Genomic DNA, 24,645 nt, shown 5'->3' on the forward strand with positions numbered 1-24,645 from the left:
AGACACTTCCACTCACCACAAATGACAGCCCTCGCCCAAGAGGTCCCACCGAGCGAGCGCGACTCTGTGCTCCACCCTCTGACGTTTGCAGGGGAGGGAGGACATCAGGGCGACCTTTGGAGGAATGTAGTAGGTTGAATGGTAGCCGCACCCCTGCCAAAAAAAACAAAAACAAAATGTATGTCTACCTCCTGACCCTCGGCCTTGTGAAGGTACCCTTACTTGGAAAAAGGGTCTTCACAGCTGCATTGTTAGGGTCGCCAGGTAAGACTAGCGTGGGCTAGCCAGGTGGGCCCTAAATCCAACGACAAGTGTCTCTACAAGAGACCGAAGAGGAGAAGACACAGATACACGGACGACAAGGCCATGAGATGACAGAGGCAGAGACTGGAGTGATGTGGACACAAGCCAAGGAATGCTGGGCCACCAGCAGCTGGAAGAAGCAGGGGACCCTGCCCTGGAGCCCTGGGAGGGAGGAGGGCCCTCCGACACCTTGGATTCAGGCTTCTGGCCTCCAGAACCCTGAGACAACATCTTTGTGGTCCTCTGCGTCCCCGGGTCCATGTGGATGGCAGCCTGGGGCACTGCACAGGAGCCAAGATCCGCGTCTGGAGGAGCCACGCCCTGACAGTCCATGGATGAAAACCGCACCCGTGAGATGGCTTCGTGGCCTTCCCTGAAGATGCGCCTGATAAAGGGTCTAGAATCCAGAGCTGGGAACCCTCCCTCCTGATAAGCTTCGCTCGGTCGGAAAACAGCTTCATAAACCACGTTTCCCCACTGGCCCTGCTTCCAGGAAGTTCAGAGCTAAATGCGGTGCTTACTGTCCTCGCTGAATCACCGGTTCCCGGCACAGTCCCTCCTCAAGCCCAAGCTTCTGCCTCCCTCCATGTTTATGGAACCACCGGGCAAGCAAGTGCCACGTGCTGTTCTGAAGAGCCCGAGGGAACCTTTCTCCGAAGCGGGTAAAGAGCAAGTCCTGGAGACAGCACTGCATTGGCTGCTGCCCCTGACGGCTGCCCAGCGACCTGGAATGCATACGACCTGGAGAATCCGAGCACCTGAACGCCCCTCCATGGCAGACCCAGCGACCCTGGGAAGGAAGTGCCTGGCTGGAGGAGCGGCTGACCCCACAGCCCAGATCTTCCTCGTGTCCGCCATGGGGCACACAAGGTCATTGAAAATCGGTCATTGACCTCCAACAAGATCTGGAAGCCACACACCACAGGCCTAGATGACTAAACCGCGGGGAAGCCTTTGTCCTGGGAGACCTGGTGTGGCTGCTGCTGCTGAGGGTTGTCCTACCTCAAACGCTTCATGTTCAAACGAGACTTTTTCTGAGAATAAAATCAGCTGTCCCAATTTTTAAAAATATTTTTATTGATTTCAGAGAGGAAAGAAATGGAGAGAATAATAGAAACATCAATGATGAGAGGGAATCATTGATCAGCTGCCTCCTGCACGCCCCCTACTGGGGATCAAGCCCAAAACCCAGGCATATGTCCTGACTGGGAATTGAACAGTGACCTCCTGATTTGTAGGTCGACACTCAACTGCTGAGCCACGCCAGCCAGGCAGTTGTCCTGATTTTAATAACATTTTGTCATTGAATATTTTGAGGGCTAACTCCTCATGGCATAGGTCCTTCCCTACTACACAATTAAATCTTCACAGGGAAAAGGCACCATTCAGAACGTCAGTCGTGCCCCATCCTCCAAACACATCTGAGATGATCTATGTTGGGTGACTTGAGCTCTGCATTTGATGATTGTGGTTTCATTTTTTTGAAAAAGTAGAACACCATGCTCAGCACAGCGGTGTGTTTGTAAATGCTTGTGGGTAGGTGGATGGATGGATGGATCTACAGAACAACGGACAGACAGATGGACAAGTTAGATGGGTAAATTGATGGGTGGATGAGTGGATTGCATGGATGGATGGGTGGATGGATGGATGGATGGATGGTCAGATGGTCATGGTTTTGAATTATGCTACTTTTAAGCCAACATCTGATTAGTAAGGTAATGGATTATTTATATTAAAAACTCATTGCGTCCTCATTTACAAATTCGTCCATAGAAGAATGCCATTGTACATAGTCAGACTTTGATCACTCCCAAGCAGTAGGTACACATGTCATCACATACAGATTAGATAACAGGGGAAAAATACCCTTGGAAAATCGGTCATTGACCTCCAACAAGATCTGGAAGGCACACACCACAGGCCTAGATGACTAAACCGCGGGGAAGCCTTTGTCCGTGGCTAAGCCGCCATCCATAAGGACATTGTCCTGGGAGACCTGGTGTGGCTGCTGCTGCTTCGCAGACACAGCACAGGGGAGGGGTCAGGCTCACCTGGGCCTGAACGCCAGGCTTCCACCCTCCCCCTGCAGCCTGGGCAGGGCCCTCGGCCTCGTCAAGTGTCAGCTTCTGTATCTAAAAATGAACACAGCACCCCAGCTGTTTTGGCTCAGTGGATAAAGCGTAGGCCTGTGGACCAAAGGGTCTGGGGTTCGATGCAGGTCAAGGGCTGGTACCGCGGTTGCAAGTTCCCAGGCCCTGATGGGGCTCGTGCAGGAGGCAACCAATCAATGAGTTTCTCTCACATCAATGTTCCTCTCTGCCTTTCCCTCTCTCTTCCACTCTCTAAAAATTAATGGAAAAATATCCTCAGGTGAGGATTAACAAAAATAATAATAACGAATAAAATGAAAATGAGGACAGTGATTCCTAGACACACACACAGGGTAAATGACATGGTGTGTGCAGAGGGCTCAGCACACAGTCGGCGCTCAATGGGGAATCCTTGGGATTTGCCCGGTGTTCATGCTTTGCTCTTTTGCTCTTCAGGGCATGATCACATTAATCTTGGCCACTGACATGGCCAGGCACGCAGAGATCATGGATTCCTTCAAAGAGAAGATGGAGAACTTCGACTACAGCAACGAGGAGCACATGACCCTGGTGAGTTTCACCTCTTGGTGGGAGGTGGGCGGGGGGAGCTGGTGAGGGAGTCCTTCCTCCAGCTCAGACCAGAAACCGAGAAACCACAACTCCTAGTTGCCTTGGGGGGAGGTGCCGATAAAGCTGGTTTTCAAAGGTCCCAGTCTCACCGGGAAGGCCGCCTGCTGGGAACCTCCCCAGTAAAGCTCCATCGTGGCTCCGGGCAGCGTTTTTGCACGCTCCCCTCATTCTTGTGTGAGGATAGTAAGCGGGTGAAGGCGAACCATCTTGCTCTGGTTTCCTGAGAATAAAGTTGGCTCTCCCACAAAGGACAGCCCCGGAAAACATGCTGAACCCAGCCTTTCGGAGGGCAACTTGGGGACCCGGTGGCCCAGGCCTGAAGCCTTGATTCAGCTCCCCTTAGGACGGTCGTGCCCTGCTGGCCCCAGCCTGGTGTCAGGGGCAGCGTCCCCCCAAGGCCTGCCAGGCAGAGCCCTATTGCCTGTGGCCTACAGCTCACCTCCTCACACAGGAGACGAGAAAGGCCTGGATCGGTTCCCAGGAAGCCATGGGGCAGGGCGACGAGGGAAGGACTGAAGGGCAGCGCTCACCTGGAGGTTCAGCTGAAGTTGAGCCAAGTCAGGTTCCCCAAGGCCCCCCTCCTGAAAGAGCAGCCCAGGCAGATTCGGGGCCCACAGCCCGGGTGGACCCGCACCAGACTCTGAGTGGCAGCCACCACTGACCTCAAACACTGGCAATTCCAGGTGACAGTCGCTGGGCCTGGAGCAAGTCATTGGTGCTGCAGCCGGTCCCAAAGGCACTCACGTGGCTGGGTCAGGTGGAAACGCTCTGGCTGAATCCTTGGGCCTGGCGAGCCTCCATTCGAGGGACCAAATGCATGTCCAGCCTCACCAGGCTCGGAGGGAGTCAGGTGTCCTGGGAGGACCAGACAGGCATCCAGCTAGGGAACAGCACAAACAAGATGTGGCCGGGCACAGGGCGGCGCTGTGGGGGCTGAAATCGGGGGCTGGGGTGGCCAGGAAGGCTGGAGAGAGGGGCCAGAGCAGGACCTGGAAGGACGCAGGGGGAGAGGAGGCTTCTGCAGGGTGGCGGCTTTGGCCGGGTTCAGAGGCAGAGAGCCCGGCTAGCACAGGGAAGACCCGGGCCTGGAGCAGGGGGCAGAAGCTAATGCCACCTCTGACATTTGGCCAGTCTTGCTAACCCTGGGCTGTGGGGGACAGGAGGAATCTGCGGTTGCCTGTCCTATTCAGGGGTTGGGGTGCCAAGGCTATGCCCTCACTGCTTTTACATTGAGGGTCCCCTTCACCCTATTATTTCTAATGTGCCGCTTTGTCACGGGGGGGGGGGGGGGTGGGGAGGGGGTCCCAGCACTATCCACTCCTATTGCCCTTTCAACCTCTGATTCTTATCGTCACATGAGTAAGAGTCTGGAAGCTTTGGCTAGAAATAAATGATCAAGATTCATTCAAGGATCTTAGGATTTGTCAACCAGAAACACAGCTAAGCCAAAACCCAGAAATGTCCCGGAGAAGAAAGAAAAGCTAAGAGTAGTTGTAGCAAAGTGTACATTCTGGAGAAGGACCAGTCTGCATTTTTGGCCCTCGGATTGGTCCAGATGGTCTGGAGGATGGACGCCAGGAGGTCTGGTCACGTTCAGCCGTCTGGATACGAGAATATTCTTTTCTTAGTCCTTCTGAGGTAATCAGAGGATTACCTGCAGGTCTGCTGTATGTCCAGGCATTGACACGGGACTGGAGAGTTCAAGTGCAAGTTCCTAGCTGGTTAGAACAAGACTAGAATCATCTCCTCCTGCCTTAGGCAATGTGACTTTAATAATTTAGCAGCTTGACTGTAGTGGCTCCATTATTCATCACTAATGATGCCTCTCTACACTTTTTCCTGTCTCTTCAATAATCAAGAACTTCATAATGTATATTCATATGACAGAAGGTCCTCGTGTTAAATGGGCTGTTCTACCACTCGAGGTCCCGCCGAGAAAGCATTCTGAGCCCTAGCCGGTGTGGCTCAGTGGATAGAGCATCAACTTGCGGACGAAGAGTCCCAGGTTCGAGTCCCGTCGAGGGCACGTACCTCAGTAGCAGGCTACTCCCTGGCCCAGGCCCTGGTCAGGGCACATGCAGGAGGCAACCAATCGATGTGTTTCTCTCACCTCGACATTTCTGTCTTTCCCTCTCCCACTTTCTCTAAAAATCAATGGAAAAATATCCTTGGGTGAGGATTTTAAAAAAAAGAAAGAAAAACATTCTGATCCTATGGGGGTGCAGTGACGCCCCTCATTCTCCCCAGTTGAGGCTGAGGGTCGAGATGCAGACCGCCAGGGCCCCCACCACAGGCGCCCTGGCTGAGCCATGGAGGGGCAGCAGAGCTCAGCCCCGTCCACAGCCCCGCCCGCTCCTGGGGGGCAAGTCCAGCCCAAACAGCGTGGGTTCCGGTCTGCGCGCCATTGCTGACCCCAAGCCTCCTCTTGCAGCTGAAGATGATTTTGATAAAATGCTGTGATATCTCTAACGAGGTGCGTCCGATGGAAGTCGCAGAGCCTTGGGTGGACTGCTTATTAGAAGAATACTTCATGCAGGTAAGAGTATTTTACGGGAATATTTCATGCACAGCAGTCACGCCTCCGGGCGCTCTGCTTGGCCCCTTACGTGAGGCCCAGTTTGAATCGTGGCAGGTGGGTCACAGTGGACACAGGCGGGTCGGCAGAAGTGCCTCGCGCCCCCAGAAAGCCTTCACAGCAGGCGCACAGCCAACGGGAGCGAGGCTGTCATTTCAGACCTGAGCGGCCGTGGCTGCCTGGGAAAGCTAATGCTGTGAAACTGCCGCCTGTCACCACTAAGCGAGCCGCTCTGAGGGGCTCACATGTCAGGCCTGAAGGTCAAGAACTGCAGAGACAGGAAGGGCCCCCGGGGCGGCCGGGGAAGCTCTGATGAGCCGGAGGGGTGTCCACAAGCTACTTCTAGGACGGCGCATTCTTGTGACCCACTTCATTGGCCTCCGCCTGTGCCCTCCCCTCAGTCCTCACCGCACGGCCCTGCACGGCCCTGCACACCCGATGTAGCACTCAGAATAGCACCATCTTTTCAAACAATTGGTAATTGTTATTACTGATTTACATAACGCGCCGCGGTTGGGCTGGCTGCGGCATATTAGCTCATATTTCTCCTCCTCGAAGAACAGTGATCCCCAGAGCCCCCCAAGTTCCCTGACTGTTTCTTTAACGTTGCGTCTGCTGCACTCCCCAGAGCGACCGAGAGAAGTCGGAAGGCCTTCCCGTGGCCCCTTTCATGGACCGGGACAAAGTGACCAAAGCCACGGCCCAGATTGGGTTCATCAAGTTCGTCCTGATCCCCATGTTTGAAACGGTGACCAAGGTGAGTGACCATCACTGCACCCGGGGCGACACGACAGACAGTGAGAAACACGGGAGTGCACAGCCGTGCACACACATGCACACGCTGTGCACGCACGCTGACACACTCACCTACACGCTCACACACAATGCACACGCTGTGCATGCACGCTGACACACTCACCTACACGCTCACACACTCGCTCACACACTCGCCCACATGCTCACACACATGCATGTGAACTGTAACTGCCCGCCGGACACCCCACCTGAAGTCCCCCTCCACCTAAACACCAACACGCCCAACACTCTCCCCCCCACCTTCCCACTTGCCCTCCCGCCTCCTGCTCCCCACAGCACACCCACAGAACCTCCCGGCTTCCCCTTCCTGCGCCACCACGGCCAGCCTGCTAGTCCCCACGGAGACCTCCTCCAAGTGGCCCTCCGCTCGCCGGGCACCAGAGGAGCCTGTGTCAGCTCCTCTCACCGTCACCTTCGGAAGAACCTCCTAAGCGGTCCCATCTCCATCTCGCTCACTCCACCCAGCACACGGCTGTCACCAGGTTAACCTTCAGGAAGGAGGTCTCCACCTCTCTCCTGAACCCTCCATGGCTCCCCACTGCCCCAACACAGGCCCATGGTCCCCTGTCCTCTGTAGCACCTCTGTCTGGCAGGAAGGCCCGCAGCTCCTGGTCCTGGCCTTTCTTCCAACCTTTACCACCAGTGCATCCTTCCCTCCCCTGGGCCCCCAGCCTCACATGCTGCTCCCTCGTCTTCCAGAACCTGCTCAGCGCTCCTTCCTTAAGCCCCGGGCACTGTTGCTTCTCGGGAGCTGCCTTCTTGCTCACAGCTTTCTCTCCACACACTGCGCCTTCACAGCGGACGAGCAGAGCTGGTCCCGGCTGCAGTGGCGTGACCACGGGCCCACCCTCCCCTGCAGTAGGGCGGAGTGTGACCTTCCTGGGAGGATAGCTGTGTGCACAGGGCCCCGGGGGGAGGGGCATCCTGTGCTGAGTCTCAGTGAATGTCCGACAGGCGGACAGACTGGAGGACAGAGCCGCTCAGGCTGGAGGGCAGGCGTGAGCGAGTCCCTCCAGGCTCTGGGGCTGTCAGGGGCCGAGTGGGTGAAGTTGGCTTTGGAAGATGAGAAAGTGCAGTGTGGACAGTTGGGGGGCAGGGGGACACAGGAGGGGAGGGGTGGGGAGGGAGTGGCTTCTACCAGGTCCCTGTGAGAAGCAAGAGACAGCGGGGACCATGGAACCAGGTGGGCAGGTGGCAGGCGTGAGGGGCTCCAGGAACCATTGACCGGACAGTGTCAGAGCCTCGGTCACCTTGGATGCCGTAGAGGCCGCACCCCGGGGGCTCAGGCCGCACCCCAGGGGCTCCAACCACACCCCATGGACGGATGCGGATTCCCCATGCGACCCATTGACCAAAGCCACTGAGACACACGACCTGCCCTTGTCCCAAACGCTTTCCGTCGCCTCAGCGGCAGACGGTTGACCGAGTGTGTCCCCCTCCAGCTCTTCCCTGCGGTTGAGGAAAGCATGCTACAGCCCCTGTGGGAATCCAGAGACCGCTACGAGGAACTGAAGCAGATGGACGACGCCATGACGGAGGTAGGGCCCCGCGGGACAGCGGGTGACGCGGGCTCCGTCCGCACTGCTGGCACCACAAGGCGGCCCCTCTGGACGGGCGCTCGTTCCCACCCAAAGGAGAGAGAGACAGGCTGACCACTTCAGGGGATCTAACGTGGTTGGAGGTCACATGACAGTGCTGCCCGCTGTGAGGTGACGAGGGTCAGCGTCCACGGCATCTCCCTCCCCCAGCAGCGCCCGGCCCACATCCTCCCTCTCCTCCCCCTGCCCCTGCGCTGACCTTGTTCACTGAGAGGCTCCCCCTGGCCTGGGAAAAGCCGCCACCACGTCCCGTCCTGGCTCTAGGCCACAGACTCACACGGGGCAGCTCGGCCCCTCCCAGGGGCCAGGGAGACAGACCGGGCCTGGCTTTAGGGCGCTTGGGGATTGATAGTTTTCAGGGGAGGTCCAGTTCACAGGCTCAGAGCTGGGGTCGAGGTTTCCTCCGAAGCCCCCCAAGTTAGTCTGGCCACGTCAGGACCCCGGGGTGTGCGCATCTCTGTGTCAGGGCCCCCTGCCTCTTGGGACCACCCAGTGACCTTCTCACCTGACCTCCAGCCACCCCAGGTGTGGCCTCCCTTCTCTCCAGGGGCCCAGTGCAGCTGGAGCAGTCTCCCTGCTGCTTCATACTTTGGGCCCATGTGGCTGTGGCTGACCTCACCCCATCCCAGCCCAGCAGTGCCCCCCGCCTGGCAGTGCCCCCCGCCTGGCTCTGCACCATGTCTTCTTCACTGCTCACCTCAGCCAGGGCCTCCCCATCACGGTGCCTCCACCTGCCTCTGCCACTGGGAACTCCCGCCACGCCCTGCTGAGGCTCGTCCTGTGTTGCTCTTGTCTCTCTCAGCCTCCTTGGTGCAATGCTGGACGTATAGTAGGTGCTCAATAAATACCTCCAAGCCCGCAGACCAGCCAACTCCATCTCTCTAGTTCAGTGACGGCGAACCTATGACACGCGTGTCAGAGGTGACACGCAAACTCATGTTTTTGGTTGATTTTTCTTTGTTAAATGGCATTTAAATATATAAAATAAATATCAAAAATATAAGTCTTTGTTTTACTATGGTTGCAAAGATCAAAAAATTTCTATATGTGACACGGCACCAGAGTTAAGTTAGGGTTTTTCAAAATGCTGGCACGCCGAGCTCAAAAGGTTCGCCATCACTGCTCTAGTTAGATTCTAGCAGGTCACAGGCAGGTGCTGAAACTCCAGAAGCTAAGAGCAGATGATACAGAGGACGGATATAAGAAGAGGTGCCCCCCTGCCCAGACCCCCTGCAAGAGAGCTACAGAGCCTGACTCTCCGGGGCCATCCACACGTCATCTCAATGGAGGCCTTGAGTCTCCAAGTCCCAGCCCCGGCCGCCCAGTGGGACAAACCCGAAAGGAGGTGAAAGGGATGTGGACTCCACAGTCCACGGGGCTGTGTGCACTGCAGCCAGTGTGAGCTCACCGTCCAGGCGGCAGGCAGTGGCCGCACCGGGTGAGGCCTCCCGTAGCAGGGAAGGTGGCCCGTGCACCGAGCTGTGTCTGAAAAGCTCACACGTGTGTGTTTGGCACCACAAGGTTGCAGACGTTTGTCTCAGCTTCACGTTTTAGCATCTGCAGTCAACAGGGAGCTCCAGAGCAGACGAGCAGCCACCCCTCGGGGTCCCCGAGCCTGACTTCTCTGTCTCTGTCCTGGTTACAGAGGAAGACGGAGAGCCGGGCAGGCGGGGGCACCGACAAGTCGAGGGAGAAAAGCAGAGATGGGAAGCCAAGCGAAGGTAATGCTGTTGTGCACTGATTCCCAGCAGTTCCCAACACAACGGAGCTGGATTGGAACCTGGGGAGGGGTCAGATGGTAGGATGGTCACTTAGCCTTTTATATATATAGATAGTTACAGACCTTCCATCAGGAGGAGGGAGGAGGAGGAGAATCTGATACAAATATTTTTAAAATAAGTAAAACGTGTATGCCTTGCTCAGAATAATTAGAATCAGGCTCTGAAGGAGGGGGCATGCTTTAGTTCAGGGGTCCTCAAACTACGGCCCGCGGGCCACATGCAAATACAAATATTATATTTGTTCCCGTTTTGTTTTTTTACTTCAAAATAAGATATGTGCAGTGTGCATAGGAATTTGTTCATAGTGTTTTTTTTAAACTATAGTCCGGCCCTCCAACGGTCTGAGGGACAGTGAACTGGCCCCCTGTTTAAAAAGGTTGAGGACCCCTGCTTTAGTTGATAGAAAAAGGTTAGTAATTAGCATGTGTGCCACTCCTAAGAGAAAACACTTTTTTCAAGCTTTTCACAAAGAAAAATATTTGTTAGCATGACTGTGGTCACCTCCCCGAGCACTTGTTGGCATCAGCCATTCCCTCAGTCCATGCAGAAGGCACACCAGCCATTCGGCCTGAATAATGAGGACACACCACAGAGGTGGCTGATGGATCCTTTGAGGGAGTTTCGGTTTATAAAGCAGCAAGGTGCCGGCATGAGAAACTAGGTTTGGTTTTATTAGAGGAACAGAGGTCCCGGCATCCAGCAGCCAGCAAAGCAAGCCTTGGGGCCAAGCTTTGCACTGGAGACTCAACCTCTGAGCCTCAGGGCCAGAGTCTCTAAATTACCATCATGTTGTGGTTTTAGCAGTTAACCAAGCAGAGGGCTGGTCCATAGGAAGCACTCCGTAAATGCTGGCTTTCTTTTCTTTTCCTTTTTCTTTTTTTAATATATTTTTATTGATTTCAGAGAGGGAGAGAGAGAAGCATCAATGATGAGAGAGAACCATTGATCGGCTGCCTCCCGCACACCCCACACGGGATCAAGCCCGCAGCCTGAGCATGTGCCCTGACTGGGAATCGAACTGTGACCTCCTGGTTCATAGATGGATGCTCAATCACTGAGCCACGCCAGCCGGGCTGGCTTTCAATTTTGAAGTCAGATCGTATTTTTTGAATGGCTCAGAAAAGGGATTGAGATTGTTTTATTTTCCCTGAACATGTTCAACAATATGTCCGACGGCCTCATTTTTCAAACACAGTGCGCGTCTAATCCTGTGACACTTGCGATATCGCCTGCGCATTTCAATCCCAACGAAGACGAACCCGGCGTCCGTTTCCCTCCCGAGCAGACCTCGCCTGAAGGAAGAGGACGTCCGTCCGCGGTGCCTGGTCCCGGCCGCTCGGCGTGAGACTCCTCCTCGGGGAGAAGCTGAACCTGACACCCTGGCGCCCACGACCAGAACCCTTTTGTTCACTGATACAAAAAAAAAAAAAGGAATTCATGATGCTGTACAGAATTTTTACTTTTAAACTGCCTTTTAAATAATATATTCTTATACAGAAGTGGGTCCTGCTCTTTCTCTTCGTGGAGGAGTGTGTCTGAGAAACGTGCTCACATGGAGACGAGGACGCTGTGCTTTCCCGCAGACGCACCCAGAGCGCCTGCCCAGTGCGATGCGATGCGCTCCTCGCGCAAATTCAGCATTAAATGCCAGGCCGCTGCCCGGAGCGCCAGGCCGTGCCTGTCCTGTGTTTGTGGGCTGCGAGGGCACTGGTGCCTATGCGGGGAGGTGGGGACCCCAGGCGGCCGGTCACACTGTAGACAACAGCCGGTCCATGCAGGACACAGACGTACCGCAGGCTGGTGCCCATGCACCGAGAGGTGGGCATGGAGCCGTTAACGCACAGATAAGGAGCCGAGTTGACCTTATCTGCACAGCAAGGGAGGAAGCTGTCCTTTTCTTCCTGCCTTTGTCTTAGGGACAGGCATTGGGAACTTTCTGGGTGGCACTGGGCCCACAAAGGGAGAGCCAATCCCCGCTTGTTCATGGTCAAGCTGGAGGGGCCCCCACACCTAAGCTCTCGCCCAGAGCCCCGCCTGCATCTAGACTCCTGAGTGCCCCCAGACTGTGGGCCCCACCCGCGCCCCCTCAGGACAACATAACCTGCCGAAGAGCCTCCGCTCTGAGAACTGGCCTTCAAAGAGCAGCTGCATGGCCTGGTTGGTTCCATGTCCTGGGCATGCACGCCCCCCTGAACTCCAGGGTATTGCTCCCCATCCTCACAGAATTCATTTTTGAGCTGTGAGATTTCCCACCTCTCCTGAGAGCTGCGTGTCCCAAACTCTCACACCCATAAATTGGGAAGAATTCTCTCCCAGGTTGTGTGCCTGCTTTTCCTTTTTAAAACACATGGTGCCCTCCCACTCATGCTGGTCCCTCGGGCCACCATCCTGCCAGAGCCAGGCCTTCCTCATGGCCTCGGGCAAGGACAACACGGCCTGGCCTGGCAGAGGGACTGCCCTGCCCCTTGCCCTCCTGCCCGTCCCTCCTCCCTCCGCTCCTTAAATGGTGCCCACAGTGGATGTCAGGCACCATGCTGCCCTCCCCCTCGAGCTCACGCGAGCTGGAAAGCCAGCGAATAAAGGGTGGTTGTGAAGCAGGCGCTCCTGCACTGCCTGTGGCCACAGGAGGCGCCTGGGAACCTGGGGAAAGCGAGCCTGAGGGTGGCTGCAGTGACCTCTACAAGACCAGTGGGCATGAGGAGGAGGAGGAGGAGGGAGAGCCCCCAGGTGGCTCCAGGCGCAGCCTTTGTAACCTGCTTTCTGGAGGAGGCGGCCCTGGGTCCTGATGGATGAGCAACGCAGCGAGCCAGGCGGAGATCCAACAAGGCAGCACCCACAGCGGGTCAGTGTGATGGAGACTGCATGGTGGGACGAGCAGGTTGGCATGAGAGCACAAAGGTGCAGGGAGAGGGCTGCCAGGTGCAGCGGTGAGGCCGGGGCGAGGCGGGCCTGGGCCACAGGCGCTCTGGGGTGTCTGTGTCTGTGCAGAACAGTGGGGCTCGGCCACACTGGAGACTGGAGGCCAGAGATCAGGGAGAGAAGGCGGTGGGCCCGAGGACTGGTCTTGGCGGTCAGTTGTGGGAACGAGAGCAGTCACCACCGAGGGGGCTCGCAGGCTGACCAGCCCTTCTGTGCCCTGCGCCTTCCCCGGCTCTGACGCCCACAGCGGAGCCTAGCCCCGGCCTGCCCCCAGCCCTGCTGCTCCCAAGAAAGCTCCAACAGCCCAGAGCTGGTTTGGGGTGACCCACATTGTTTACTTAGCGAGGCACCTGCAGAAAATAATTTCCCAGGTCCCCGCACACCCTAGGAAGACCCCTGATGACGTCCATGAGGCTCAGACATTTGCCACATGAATACATGGACTCGAGTTTGTGGTCACTGCCCCCAGAGAATCATGTAAGAGAAGAAAGTCATCCTGCAGAATGTGTGTGTGTGGTGGCAGGAGAACAGGGACACGTGTGTATACATGTGTGTGTGTGTGTGTGTGAACACTTATGCACGTACATGCACTATTACACACCGAACCTCCGTCCCCGCTGAGAGAAAGGAAGGGAAATGAGGAAAAGATGGCAGGCATCTAGCCTTGGCACGGTGTCCCAGCCCTGGCAGCGAACAGGGTGAAAACAAGGAACGCTTGCACTTGGCTAAGGAACAAAGGGACAGGTGCGAGGGCGAGGCGGTGGAGGCGGACAGTGGCCCTCGCAGAGCAGCGAGACATGGCAGCCAAGCCTTCTCAGCATCTGATGATTCCTCGTGGCGGTGAGAGCTCTGGTGTCATTTCTGCTGTTTTCCTCACAAGTAACTTTACAAAACATTCAAAATGCGTCGGACGTGCCAGCTGCAGTGGGTCCGAGGAAACGTTAAGCGGCGGTGGCTGCTCACCGACCTGCCTGTTCTCTCTGCCGCTGGCCGGTGCCCAGAGATGCCTGTGAAGTAGCTGATGTGTGCCCCTCGGGTGCTAACAGACCTGGAGGAAGTGGCTGGCAGCGGGGTACACGGTACCTGGCACTATGGAAACCCCACTGGCTCCATGGCCACGGCTGCCCCCAGCCTGATGGATGTGGGGTGCTGACCACAGTTTACCGGTTGGGAAGGAAGCCACAGAAATGTTTCTCCCGTTTACATATCGCCGCTCCCCTCGGACAAGCCCATCCATCCTGAGTGGGACCCCTGGGAGGCGGCAGAGTCCCAGCCAGCCTCCTGCAGTGGCGCCCCCTGCACTGGCCTCCTCTACCACCAAGATCCCACCCCCCCCCCGTTTTTTTTCTAAACCTTCCAAGAGTTACTGATCGCAGGTGTGGAGGCCCACGGGCAACCCTATACAGAGCAGCTGAGACTTACCTCCACAGCCCGCTGCTGGGATCCTCGAACTTCGGCGGAGGAGCTCCGTGCATAAAGCTTATGTCCGCTTCATGTGGTCCTTGCAGGGACCGCCACAGGCCGGACCACCAAGCAACACGGATGGCCCGAGGCTCAGAGGTCAGACCAGGTCTCAGGTGAAAGGCTGTGCATGTTGAACACGGCACCCGGGGCCAGTGGAACAGGACACATTTCTAACCTACAAGCAGACAGTGTAATTTTCCTTTATATTTATGGTTAGAGAAACCCCACCCCTAAAGGAACAAGCAGCCACACTGAGGTCATCCTGTAGCCCCCACCTGGGGGCGCTCTGCCCAGCCCCACCTGGAGACCCCTAATGCCCCCCCCCCCCCCAGACATCCAAGCTCCCTCAGAGCTCACCTGAATGAGACCATGGTTATGGGGCCAGTGTTTGGGCCTTAATTAGATCTGCAAGTGATGCTCATAATTAGGCGTTTAATTACCCAGAATCAATCATGCAACTCGAACCGAATGAGGTGAGTGTAGAGTTCGTGGGAATAACCGTGGTGGTTGAACTTGTTGATTAAATACTGCCTGATCTTTCCATGCTGTTGGGCACCTTCAAAATCTAATCTTGCCCATGAACTTGTGAGCCTCCCCCACACCTACCTGATATGAGCAAATGTGTCAAACCAGACATCCCACCAGTCATGTCAGCTCGAGTTATAAACTGTAAGAAATCCAGTAAGGGATAGGAAGCTTTAAAAGCAATCGTGTTCTCTTAAAGAGCTAACGTCTGGCAGGTGAGTGGCTCCACCGGCATCTCAGGGAAAGACCGGAGCAGACGGGCTGGAGAGGATGGGCCCCAATGAGCTCGAGGGAGATCAATTCTCTGCTTTCTCGCTGGGGCCCGGCCTGGTGTGGGCAAGAAGTGCTCAAGAATGCTTGATGAACACATGAATGAATCAATCAATCAATCAATCAACCAATCGACAATTAAATGGCAGGTATGTGGACTGTTATTTATACAGCTAACCTGGTAAAAAGTATTGGGTTTAATGCTCCTGTTTTCAGCTTTGCATTAAAATCAACTTAAAGGAAGCTTGGAAGAGGAAACAGGAAGTAAAATGCGTGCTGTGCTCCTCCCCCACCCCCCTATTCCCACTCACCTTAGACCACTCACTTCTGATAGGATTTCACAGTCGCCCCAGGAGAAAGGCCTGCAGCCTGTTATGATCTGCTGTGAGGGGCCACTGTCCTCTGCTCCAACTATATAGATTTTCAATGTCCATTTGTCTTTAGGAAAAATGCATCCGCTTCTGTTCGGAAATTAAAGGGTATAAGTGGGAAATGGGGGGAGGATGTTAGCATTATCGCAGAAAGGGAATGGGGGGCTCTTTTTTCCTGCCCATGGGGGTCATTTCAGTGGCAAAAGCAGCTCTTTGCTGCTACAGGCAATTCTATCAGAAATGGAGAGGCCAGTGAGGGGATTGTGGAGGACACAGTGAAACTGAGGCAGGGGGCTCACCGAGGCAAACCTGGCTCTCCCGGTCCACACAGGACACCACGGCCACCCAGCGCCGAAGCATGAGGAGCCCGTGAGGCCAAGCGGCCCTGGGGGGAGGTGTGGGGTGCTGCAAGCCCACGAGGCCCACACATCTTCATTATCAGCCCGGCATCCTCCTGGCTGCAGCTTGGCTGGTGAGTCACCACCGATCCCCTCTGCCCACAGGAGGACGAGGAAAGACCGTTTGCTCCCAGAGCAGTTGATCAGTCCTAACAGGCGCTGCCTCTTCCTGAGCTAGAGAGTCCCACTCCCGGGGGGCACCCAGGATGGTCCTGCCAGGTCACTTCCGGGGTGTCTGTAGGCACAGCACCAGAGCCTCCGGGACCTCCACAGTCCCCTCCGGCAGGACCTTCTGGGGTTCTTTTCAATTCCCCACAAGGAGAGATGATACGATTCTGGTGCGTGAGGCCCTCGTCATCGAGGCTGGAGGCCCAGGCCGCAGCCTGCCCCAGGCCACAGCCTGCCCCCATCATTCCCGGATCTGGAACGTACCATTCAAATACAACAAGAGGACTGTCTTCTCTGGGTGATCCTTGCCAGACGCTCATTTCCGTCTGAGAATGGTCCCTGAGATGCCCAGGGCTGGACTGGATTAGCAGGTGCAAAGGGGATTCAGAAGTGGCTTGTGCGGTGAGCGTTCTCACAGCACAGGGTGTCAGGAAACGTGAGCAAGCCTAAGAAATTAACCTCTCTTTCATGGGTTTCATAACTAAGAAAACGATCATTTTTTAAATTAATCTTTTTATTTTGAATAATTGTAGATTTCCATGCCATCGCAAGAAAGGATACAGAGGGATCCCGTGGACCCCTTACCCAGTTTCCCCAGGGGCGGCACCTTGCACGGCTCTAGGTCAGCATCACCTCCAGGATGTGGACACTGACCGGTCCAGGTACAGAGAGTCCCCTCCCCACGGGGTTCCTCCTGCAGGCCTCGATAGCCACGCCCTCTTCCCTTCCACCCCACCTGACCCCTACCACCCCTGCTCTCTTCTCCATTCTATACATTTGTTCTTTCATGAATATGATATACATGGCATCACACACTACATGACCTTCGAGGTTGGCTTTTTCCACTCAGCATCGTCCCCTGGAGATTCACCAGGTGGTTGTGTGGGTCAGGAATCTGTTCTCTCTTATTGCTGAGTTGTGTTCCAAGATGCGAGTGGACCACGGTCTGTTTAACCATTCGCCAGTTGAAGGACATCTGGGCTGCTTCCAGTTATTTTGCTCTTCTGAATAAAGCCGCCATAAACATTGACTACGAGGTTTTTTTATGAATATGACCTTTCATCTCTCTGGGATGAATGCCAAGGAGTGTGAGCACTAGGTAATATGGTAATTGTCTCTCTACTTTTCCAGGAAACTGTCATTCCCGAATGGCTGTGCCAGCGCACTTTCCCACCAACAATGTGGGAGGGGCCCAGTTTCTCCACACGTTCACCAGCTTTCTGTGTTTTCCCTGTTTTATTTTAGCCATTCGGATAGGGGTGCAGTGCTGGCCCATGTGGCTTTAATTTGCATGTCCCCAGTGGCTGAGATGTTGAACATCTGGAAGAATGTACACTGTATGTCCTCGTTGGCAAAATGTGTGTTCATGTCTTGTTTGGGGGTGTGGGGGTGAGTTTTGGGAGTTCTTTGTAGACTGCAGATACCGGTCCGATGTGTGGTTTGCAATATTTCCTCCCAGTCTGCAGCTGGCCCTTTCCTCCCTTGAACAGCGTTTTTCACCGAGCAAACATTTTTAATTCTGATAAAGTCCCACTTATCAGCTTTTCCTTTTATCAGTCTTGCCTTTGGTGCCAGGTCTAAGAACTCTCTGCCTCCCTAGATCCTGGAGATTTGCTTCCATGATTTTTTTCCAAAAGTCTTGTCGTTTTATGCTTTAAGCCAGGGTCCATTTTGAGTTCACTTTGATACCAAGCGTGAGCTCTGGGTTGAGGCTGGTTGTTTCGCCTGTGAATGTCCAATTGCTTCCGCTCCATTTGCTGAGAAGACTGTCGGCTCCACCCACCTGCTCTTCCCCACTCCGTTGTGCACGTTCCTGTGGGTGTGACCCTGGTTCTCTGTTCTGCTCCATGGACCTCCGCGTCTGTCCCGCAGTCTCTTTCCCAGCGTCACACAGTCTTGGTTATTGTAGCTGTGTAATAGGGCCTACAATCGCATGGACTGATTCCTCTCCCTTTTCAAGAATATTTAGCTACTCTAGTTTCTTTGCTTTTTCATGTGCATTTAAAATCATCTTTTCTGGGCTCTGACCGCATCTGGGCCTGGGGCAGGGAGGAGCGGGGGTGGCAGTGGGGGGCGGGGAGAGGGGCGGCTGGGGCGCAGCTGCTGCAGCTTCACCGAAGCCAGTTCTAGCCAAGTCGAGTGCCCGCTGCATGCGCCCCCACACCTCCTTGGAGGACTGCGCGCAGGGCCTGCAGCGGGAGCTGGACGGAGCGGGAGCAGCGCAGAAAGCTGAAGGAGATGCGACAGCTCTCAATCCACGCATCCAGCGCATTGAGGAGGAGTTAGGGCTCAAGAACGACTGGCCACGGCCCTGCAGAAGCTAGAGGAAGCAGAAAAGGCTGCCGATGAGAGTGAGAGAGGAATGAAGGTGAGAGAAAACCGGGCCATGAAAGAGGAGGAGAAGATGGAGATCCAGGAGTTGCAGCTCAAAGAGGCCAAGCACGCTGCAGAGGGGGCTGACCGCAAATAGGAGGGGGTAGCTCGTAAGTTGCTCATCCTGGAGGGCGAGTGGAGAGAGCAGAGGAGCGGGCCGAGGTGTCTGAACTAAAATGTGGGGACCTGGAGGAAGAACTCAAGAATGGCACTAACAACCTGAAATGGCTGGAGGCTGCCTCTGAAAAGGAGGATAAATATGAAGAAGCAATTAAACTTCTGTCTGACAAACTGAAAGAGGCTGAGACCCGTGCTGAATCTGCAGAGAGAACAGTTGCAAAGCTGGAAAGATCTATTGATGACCTGGAAGAAAAACTTGCTCAGGCCAAAGGAGAGAATGTGGGCTTGCATCCGACACTGGATCGGACACTGAAGGAACGTAACTGTGTAGAACCACACAGAAGAGTCTTGTTCCAACAGGAGCTCCAGACCTCCGCTTCTTTCTCTTCTCTTGTAGGAAGTTTCTTCTGTTACTGCATCTACGCAAATTATGAGTCTGTGACCAAATACTTTGTATCAGAGAAGCTTTGAGCATCAGTTAAATCTCATTCCTTCCCCTCTTCCCCAAATGGCACCAGAATTTTTTAGCTCTATTTTTATCCTTAAATTGCATTTATTCCTAAGCTCTTCAGGGTGTTTCCTATTGAACATTAGTCTCTTAAGACTGAGGGCATATGGTTTCTGGGAGATTAAACAACCCCACACTTCCAAAACACAGACTCTAATATCTAGTCACTGGCCAGTTTAAAAGGTTGAAGAATAGAACCACTGGGCCACTGTTGGACACGCTATAGGAAGCCAGGGATCATCGCATTAAAAAGGGTGAGGATTTTCCATCCAGAGCAAAATAAAGTTGGGGGAGAGGCTATTGTAGGAAGTCATAAACCACAGACAGATTCATCATCCTGGCTCTTTTCCACACTCTACTGTGCAGAACATCCTTTGAGCAAACAGTATGAGAATGCTTGGGAAATAGTTATAACATTTACTCTTACTTGAGGCCATCCACTCAGCAGGAATGAATTCAGTCCTGTCCAGGAAGCCATACCAAAAATAGCCTTCAATCATTGAGCAAGAGCATTTTTCTATTAAATATTGGGCAGATCTCTCTCTGGCTAAAGAGATCATGTAATCGGCCTAACTTATCTCCTCCGTACTTTGGGAATGGGAAATTGAAGATTTACTTATTTAGGGCTTTAATTCCTTCGTCAGCACCAAGTTAATAAAAGACCGAGAAACTCCTGATTCAACTGGATATAGAGTATTTTGTAGACAGGGCTGCACATTTTGGCTTTGTTATGTTTTTGCTTCCTTGGTTAACATCTCAGCTGAAACATTCCATATTCCCCAGCAGTGAAGGGGGTAACTCAAGTTTACAGTTCTGCCTAAAAATCACCCTGATTCTAGCTTTTTGGACTCCTCTGCCCCTCACTCCTCTGTATTACGCATCACACTACCCAGGAGATACACTAGCAAATTGTGCAATTGAATAAAACCCACACTTTTCATTTAGATTCTTACAACTGTATCATATACAATAGTATCACTTTTTCTACATTTTGGTCAAATGAATTTTTACATAAACTATAAAAAAATAAAATCATCTTTTCTGTATCTATAAAATCTTGCTGGGGTTTTGATAAGAATTGCATTAAATTTGTATTTCAGTTTGGGGAGAATTGACATCTTTACTATGTTGTCTTCTAAGCCATGAACATTGTTTAGTTCTTTCCTCAATATTTTGTAGTTTTCAGCATACACATCCTATCTTGTTAGATTTACACCCAAATATGACTTTTTTGTTTTAGTGGATGAAAATGTATTATTTTTAATTTTAGTGCCCATGTGTTTATTGCTAGTCTATAGAAATACAATTGATTTTTGTATATTGATCCTGTATCCTGTAATCTTTTTTTTTTTTTTTGTGAGGAAATCAACTGTCTTTATTGTTATGCCCAGATTTCAAGATTCCCAAGAAACCACATCAGGGAGCCAGCCAATCCGATGCAAAAGCATAAGAATCTGTATTTCAAGCTAGCTCGGCTCCCCATCCACCAGACTCACCGACACAACGACAAGCCAAGTGGCGAAGAGAGAGAGAACCCCGCCTAGAGACCGGTTATATAGGGGGGGGTTGGAGTAAGGGGAGGAGAAAGGACTGTGCTCTGCCGATTGGCCAGGCGCAAGTCGATGTCTTGTTCCTGGGTGTGGCTAGCAGAGTCTTAGACTTCCGGGAAGACGCTCCTTGCCAAACACGTGGCCAAGGTAAGATGGAGGACGTAGCCCTTACCCTGGGGCAAGGTGGAGGGCCTAGCCCTCGCCCTTTCATTCCCCGCTTTGTCTTGGAACTTCCGGCTCAATCATGAGATGGGGACTGCATTTCCATTCCACCGTTGCTAGAGGCCCGAACTGGCAACTGAACTATCCCTATACGCTTAACAAATGGTCCGGTGGAAGGGAGAGAAACCATTTTAGCTTTAACAACTTCTATTGAAATAGGATTTTTCTTCTTAAAATTCCTCCATGGCTATCAAAAAGCCAAATCAAGATTAAACACAACAAGAATGGTAACTGACTACCTTTCCTGGAATCTCATGGTTGAATCTTAATATGCCCCGTAGGGCCAGGAAGCCACGCCACCCAGCTGCCATCAGGCCCGCCTGCAGTATCTGCTGAGTTAGGTGAATCCCTCACCTGTAGCAACTCCACCTGAGCCCACGCTCCAGGCTTTAAGGCCCATCTCAGTAGCCCTCCTACTTGTTGCGGCCCAGAGTGTGTGGGGGTTCCGCAGGGACGCAGAGGCATCCTTACTGCTCCCCTTCTACTCTTACCAACCGCCAGTGATGGTAGGGCATCGGCCTGACACTCCAGCGCCAGCCATCTTCAGGGCTTCCAAGCAGGAAGTATCCTGTAATCTTGATTAGCTCAATTACTAGGGGGGGGTAAATTCTTTGGGATTTTTCATGTAAACAATCATGTCATCAGCAAACAGGGACAGTTTTATTTCTTCCTCCTGACCTATATTCCTTCTTTTTCCTTTTCTTGCCTTATCACACTGACTAGAATGTCTAGCACCATGTTGAATAGGAGCAGTGAGAGCAGACATCCTGCCTTGTTCCTGATCTTAGGGGAAACTCTTTCACCATTAATTATAATATTCTTTATCAATGTGAGGAAGTCACCCTCTATTCCTGTATTCCTGTTTTTTTTCTGAAAGATTTTTCCTTGAATGGGTGTTACATTTTGTCAAATGCTTTTCCTGCATTGATTGATATGACCATATGGTCTTTCCCCTCACCTTGTTAAACTGGTAGGTTACATTGATTCGTTTTGCATATTGAACCAACCATGCATCCCTTGTATCCCTGAAATAAACTCCACTTGGTCATAGTGATTCATTCTTTTTATAGATGGCTGAATTGTATTTGCTAATATTTTGTCAAGGATTTTGCATCTATACTCATAAGAGATACTGGTCTGCAGTTTCCCTTTTTGGTCCTGTCTTTGTCCTGCACAGTTCAATTTAACCTGTTGTATTTTCATGTTGATTCAGTCCAACGTAATTTTTATTTCCCCTGAGACTTCCTCTTTGATTATTTGGACCCCAGAAGCAGTTTCCTCCCTTACCCTCCACGCCTAAGGGATACCACAGCGGCCTGTCCTTGCTAGAACACTGGCTTTGGTATCAAGAGCGATACTGCCTTTGTTGAGTAACTTTGGCCGTGCTCCCTTCTCTCCTATTTTCTGCAAGAGGTTGTGTAGAAGTGGTGTTAAGTTTTTTGTTTCTTTTAAGCCTGGAAGACTTCTCCAGTGAGAACATCTAGGTCTAGGAATTTGGGCAGAGTATTTTAATTACTGATTCCATTTCCTTAATAGTTCTAGAGCCTGTCAAGTGATCCACCTCATACTAGGTGAGTTGGCTAGTTTGTGCTTTTCGAAGAATCGGCCCACTTCATCTAAGCTGTGAAATGTATGTGCGTGGGGTTCTTTGAAGTGTTTCCTTATTATCCTTTTGATGCAGTGATCTGTAGTGACGGTCCCTATTTCATGCCCGATTTGGGCAGTGTGTGTATCTCCCTTTATTTCGTTGTCGTCTTGCTAACGGGTGATTGATTTTTTTCAAGGAGCCAGCTCTTTGTTTTGTTGAGCTTCTCTTATTTTTCTGTTTTCAGTTACATTCATTTCTTCTCTTACCTTTATTATTTCCTTCCTTCTGTTTGTTTTGGGTTCATTTTGCTCTTTGAGAGCAGAGCTGAGATTATTGATTTGAGATTTTTTTCCTCTCTCCTAATGCCAGCATTGATTGCTGTAAATGTCCCTCTCGATCCTGCACAGTTCAATTTAACCTGTTGTATTTTCATGTTGATTCGGTCCAACGTAATTTTTATTTCCCCTGAGACTTCCTCTTTGATTATTTGGATCCCAGAAGCAGTTTCCTCCCTTACCCTCCACGCTTAAAGGATGCCACAGCAGCCTGTCCTTGCTAGGACACTGGCTTCTCTACGCCTGCCCCCAGCCTCGTCACTTTCTTCAGTGACCCAGTTTTTTGAGCCATCTGTTTCCTGCTGAGGCCTCATCATGTAATATGTAGCCCAGCGGCCTAATACCATCCCCAGGATGCCTACTGGGGAAATTCCCACCAAAAATGCCCTTGCAGAGTGATTTCGTTCAGTGTGGGCTGCAAAAAGATGCGTTAACAGAGACTTCCATTTCCACTTAGAATGCAGGAAGCTGCAAGGAACATCGCTCCCACGCTAGCGATGACAAAAGCCAGGTAATCCTCAAAGCCATCAGACAGATGAGTCACAGAGGGACGCGGTGAACTGGATTCCAGAAAGTAACGAGCCCTCCAAGGCGAGAACTGTCTCCTCTCTGACAGCACAAGACGGAGAGGTGGCCACCTACAGGCGGACAGGAAGGATTCAGCCGCATTTTAAGAAATTCTTCAAGACTAGTTAGTAGGACAATGGGGAAAAGCTGGGGGTCACTCCAGTTTTTCCCAAATAAGAGGAGTTTGCACCCACTTGCAAGCTCTCTGCCATGCCCTGCCCCGCCCCCAGCTGCTTCCAAAAAAGACTGGGGACAGGGCAGGAGACCTGAGAGCCATGGGTGCCACAGGTGGTCGTGAAGTGGTCAGCAGCTCCCAGGGGCAGGAGCAAGCCCCACATGCTTCCTGGACTCTTTTACAAGCAAAAGGCTGAGGCTGCTGAGGGAAGGGCAGAGCAAAGACCCCGTGGTTCTCAGGGGGGTAAGAGCTTGGCAAGGGACCCCCTCTGTGGGACAGACAAACAGCGACAGTTAAAGACAGAGGGGACACAGGAACCCTGAGAAGAAACCTCAGCCCACTAGCCCCCGCTGTCACCATGCGGCCGACGCAGCCTCACCTGGAGGGATTTGAAGTCTGTGGCACTGAGCTAACCATGGTAACAACAAACCCAAGCCAGCCAGTGCCTGACCAGATGGCCCAGCCCCCACGCTAGGCCTGCAGGAGACTAGAGGCCCTGATTGCTGGGCCTCTGTCTACATCTTCTGTCCACACATTCCATCAGCATGGAAGTCTCCGGTGTCATTGTGGTCTATGTCAACATTCACTTCTGTCAGGTGTTGTTTTGTTATTTTCATTATTTTGAGGCCCTGCTGTTGGGACATACACATCTAGGATTGTGCTGTCTCTTCTTCAGGACTTGACCTTCATCTTTATGGATGTCCCTCTTGATCCCTGGTAACAGGGGTCATCATTTGGCTTCCTGAACTGGTCACTAGAGATGGCAGTCTGACTTCCTACTCAGCTGACTTCCAACAGCTGACTCCCTGGGCCGGTCACGGAGATAACGGGTTGGTTTCCTGGGCAGGTTGCTGTAGGCTGTGGGTCAGGGGTCTTATTTTTATATATCGTCTGGCCATGGTCCATTTGTGTATTCAATCTCTCAGCATTCATTATCAAGGTCACCTCATGGTCCCAATACGGCCACTGCAGCTCCAGCCATTGTGACCACATTCCAGGCAGAAACAAGAAGGTAAGCAGAAGGGCAAAGGGCATGCTTCCCGGGTGAGTCTCTTCACAGGCTCTTTAACGAGATCCACCCAGACACATTTGTTTACATCTCTGCAGCCCTCCCTACTTTCAGGGAGGCTGGAAAAGTGATTTTTACTGGGCACAATGATATCCCCCCAAAACACAAGGCCTTCTGTTAAAGGGAAAGGGAAATGGACAGACAACTAGCAAATTCATTCACCCCTTCAGATTGAAAAGGTGGAAGAATAAATCTACAAAAAAAAAAAACACGTGTATGGAAAACAC

At 52.7% G+C, this 24,645-nt stretch overlaps 1 protein-coding gene and 1 pseudogene across 5 annotated transcripts in view; both read left to right on the plus strand.

Moving 5' to 3' along the window:
- Window positions 1-11,262, plus strand: part of PDE9A (phosphodiesterase 9A) — an 85,795-nt gene extending 74,533 nt beyond the window's left edge. For 4 of the 5 annotated variants that reach the window (XM_014446256.2, XM_023745148.1, XM_023745149.1 and 1 more), the window contains 6 exons: window positions 2,853-2,966; window positions 5,458-5,562; window positions 6,230-6,358; window positions 7,860-7,955; window positions 9,661-9,736; window positions 10,992-11,262. In XM_014446256.2, the coding sequence (XP_014301742.1) occupies window positions 2,853-2,966; window positions 5,458-5,562; window positions 6,230-6,358; window positions 7,860-7,955; window positions 9,661-9,736; window positions 10,992-11,002 (531 nt within the window). In that variant the 3' untranslated portion in view covers window positions 11,003-11,262. The remainder of the gene's footprint in view (window positions 1-2,852; window positions 2,967-5,457; window positions 5,563-6,229; window positions 6,359-7,859; window positions 7,956-9,660; window positions 9,737-10,991) is intronic. The other variant, XM_023745146.1, reaches the window with a different exon arrangement.
- A 6,799-nt stretch (window positions 11,263-18,061) lies between these two features.
- On the plus strand, window positions 18,062-19,057 carry LOC102433320 (annotated as a pseudogene).
- Window positions 19,058-24,645: the final 5,588 nt, after the last annotated feature.

The sequence above is a fragment of the Myotis lucifugus genome, unplaced genomic scaffold (assembly GCF_000147115.1).
Source record: "Myotis lucifugus unplaced genomic scaffold, Myoluc2.0 scaffold_520, whole genome shotgun sequence".
NCBI lineage: Eukaryota > Metazoa > Chordata > Mammalia > Chiroptera > Vespertilionidae > Myotis > Myotis lucifugus.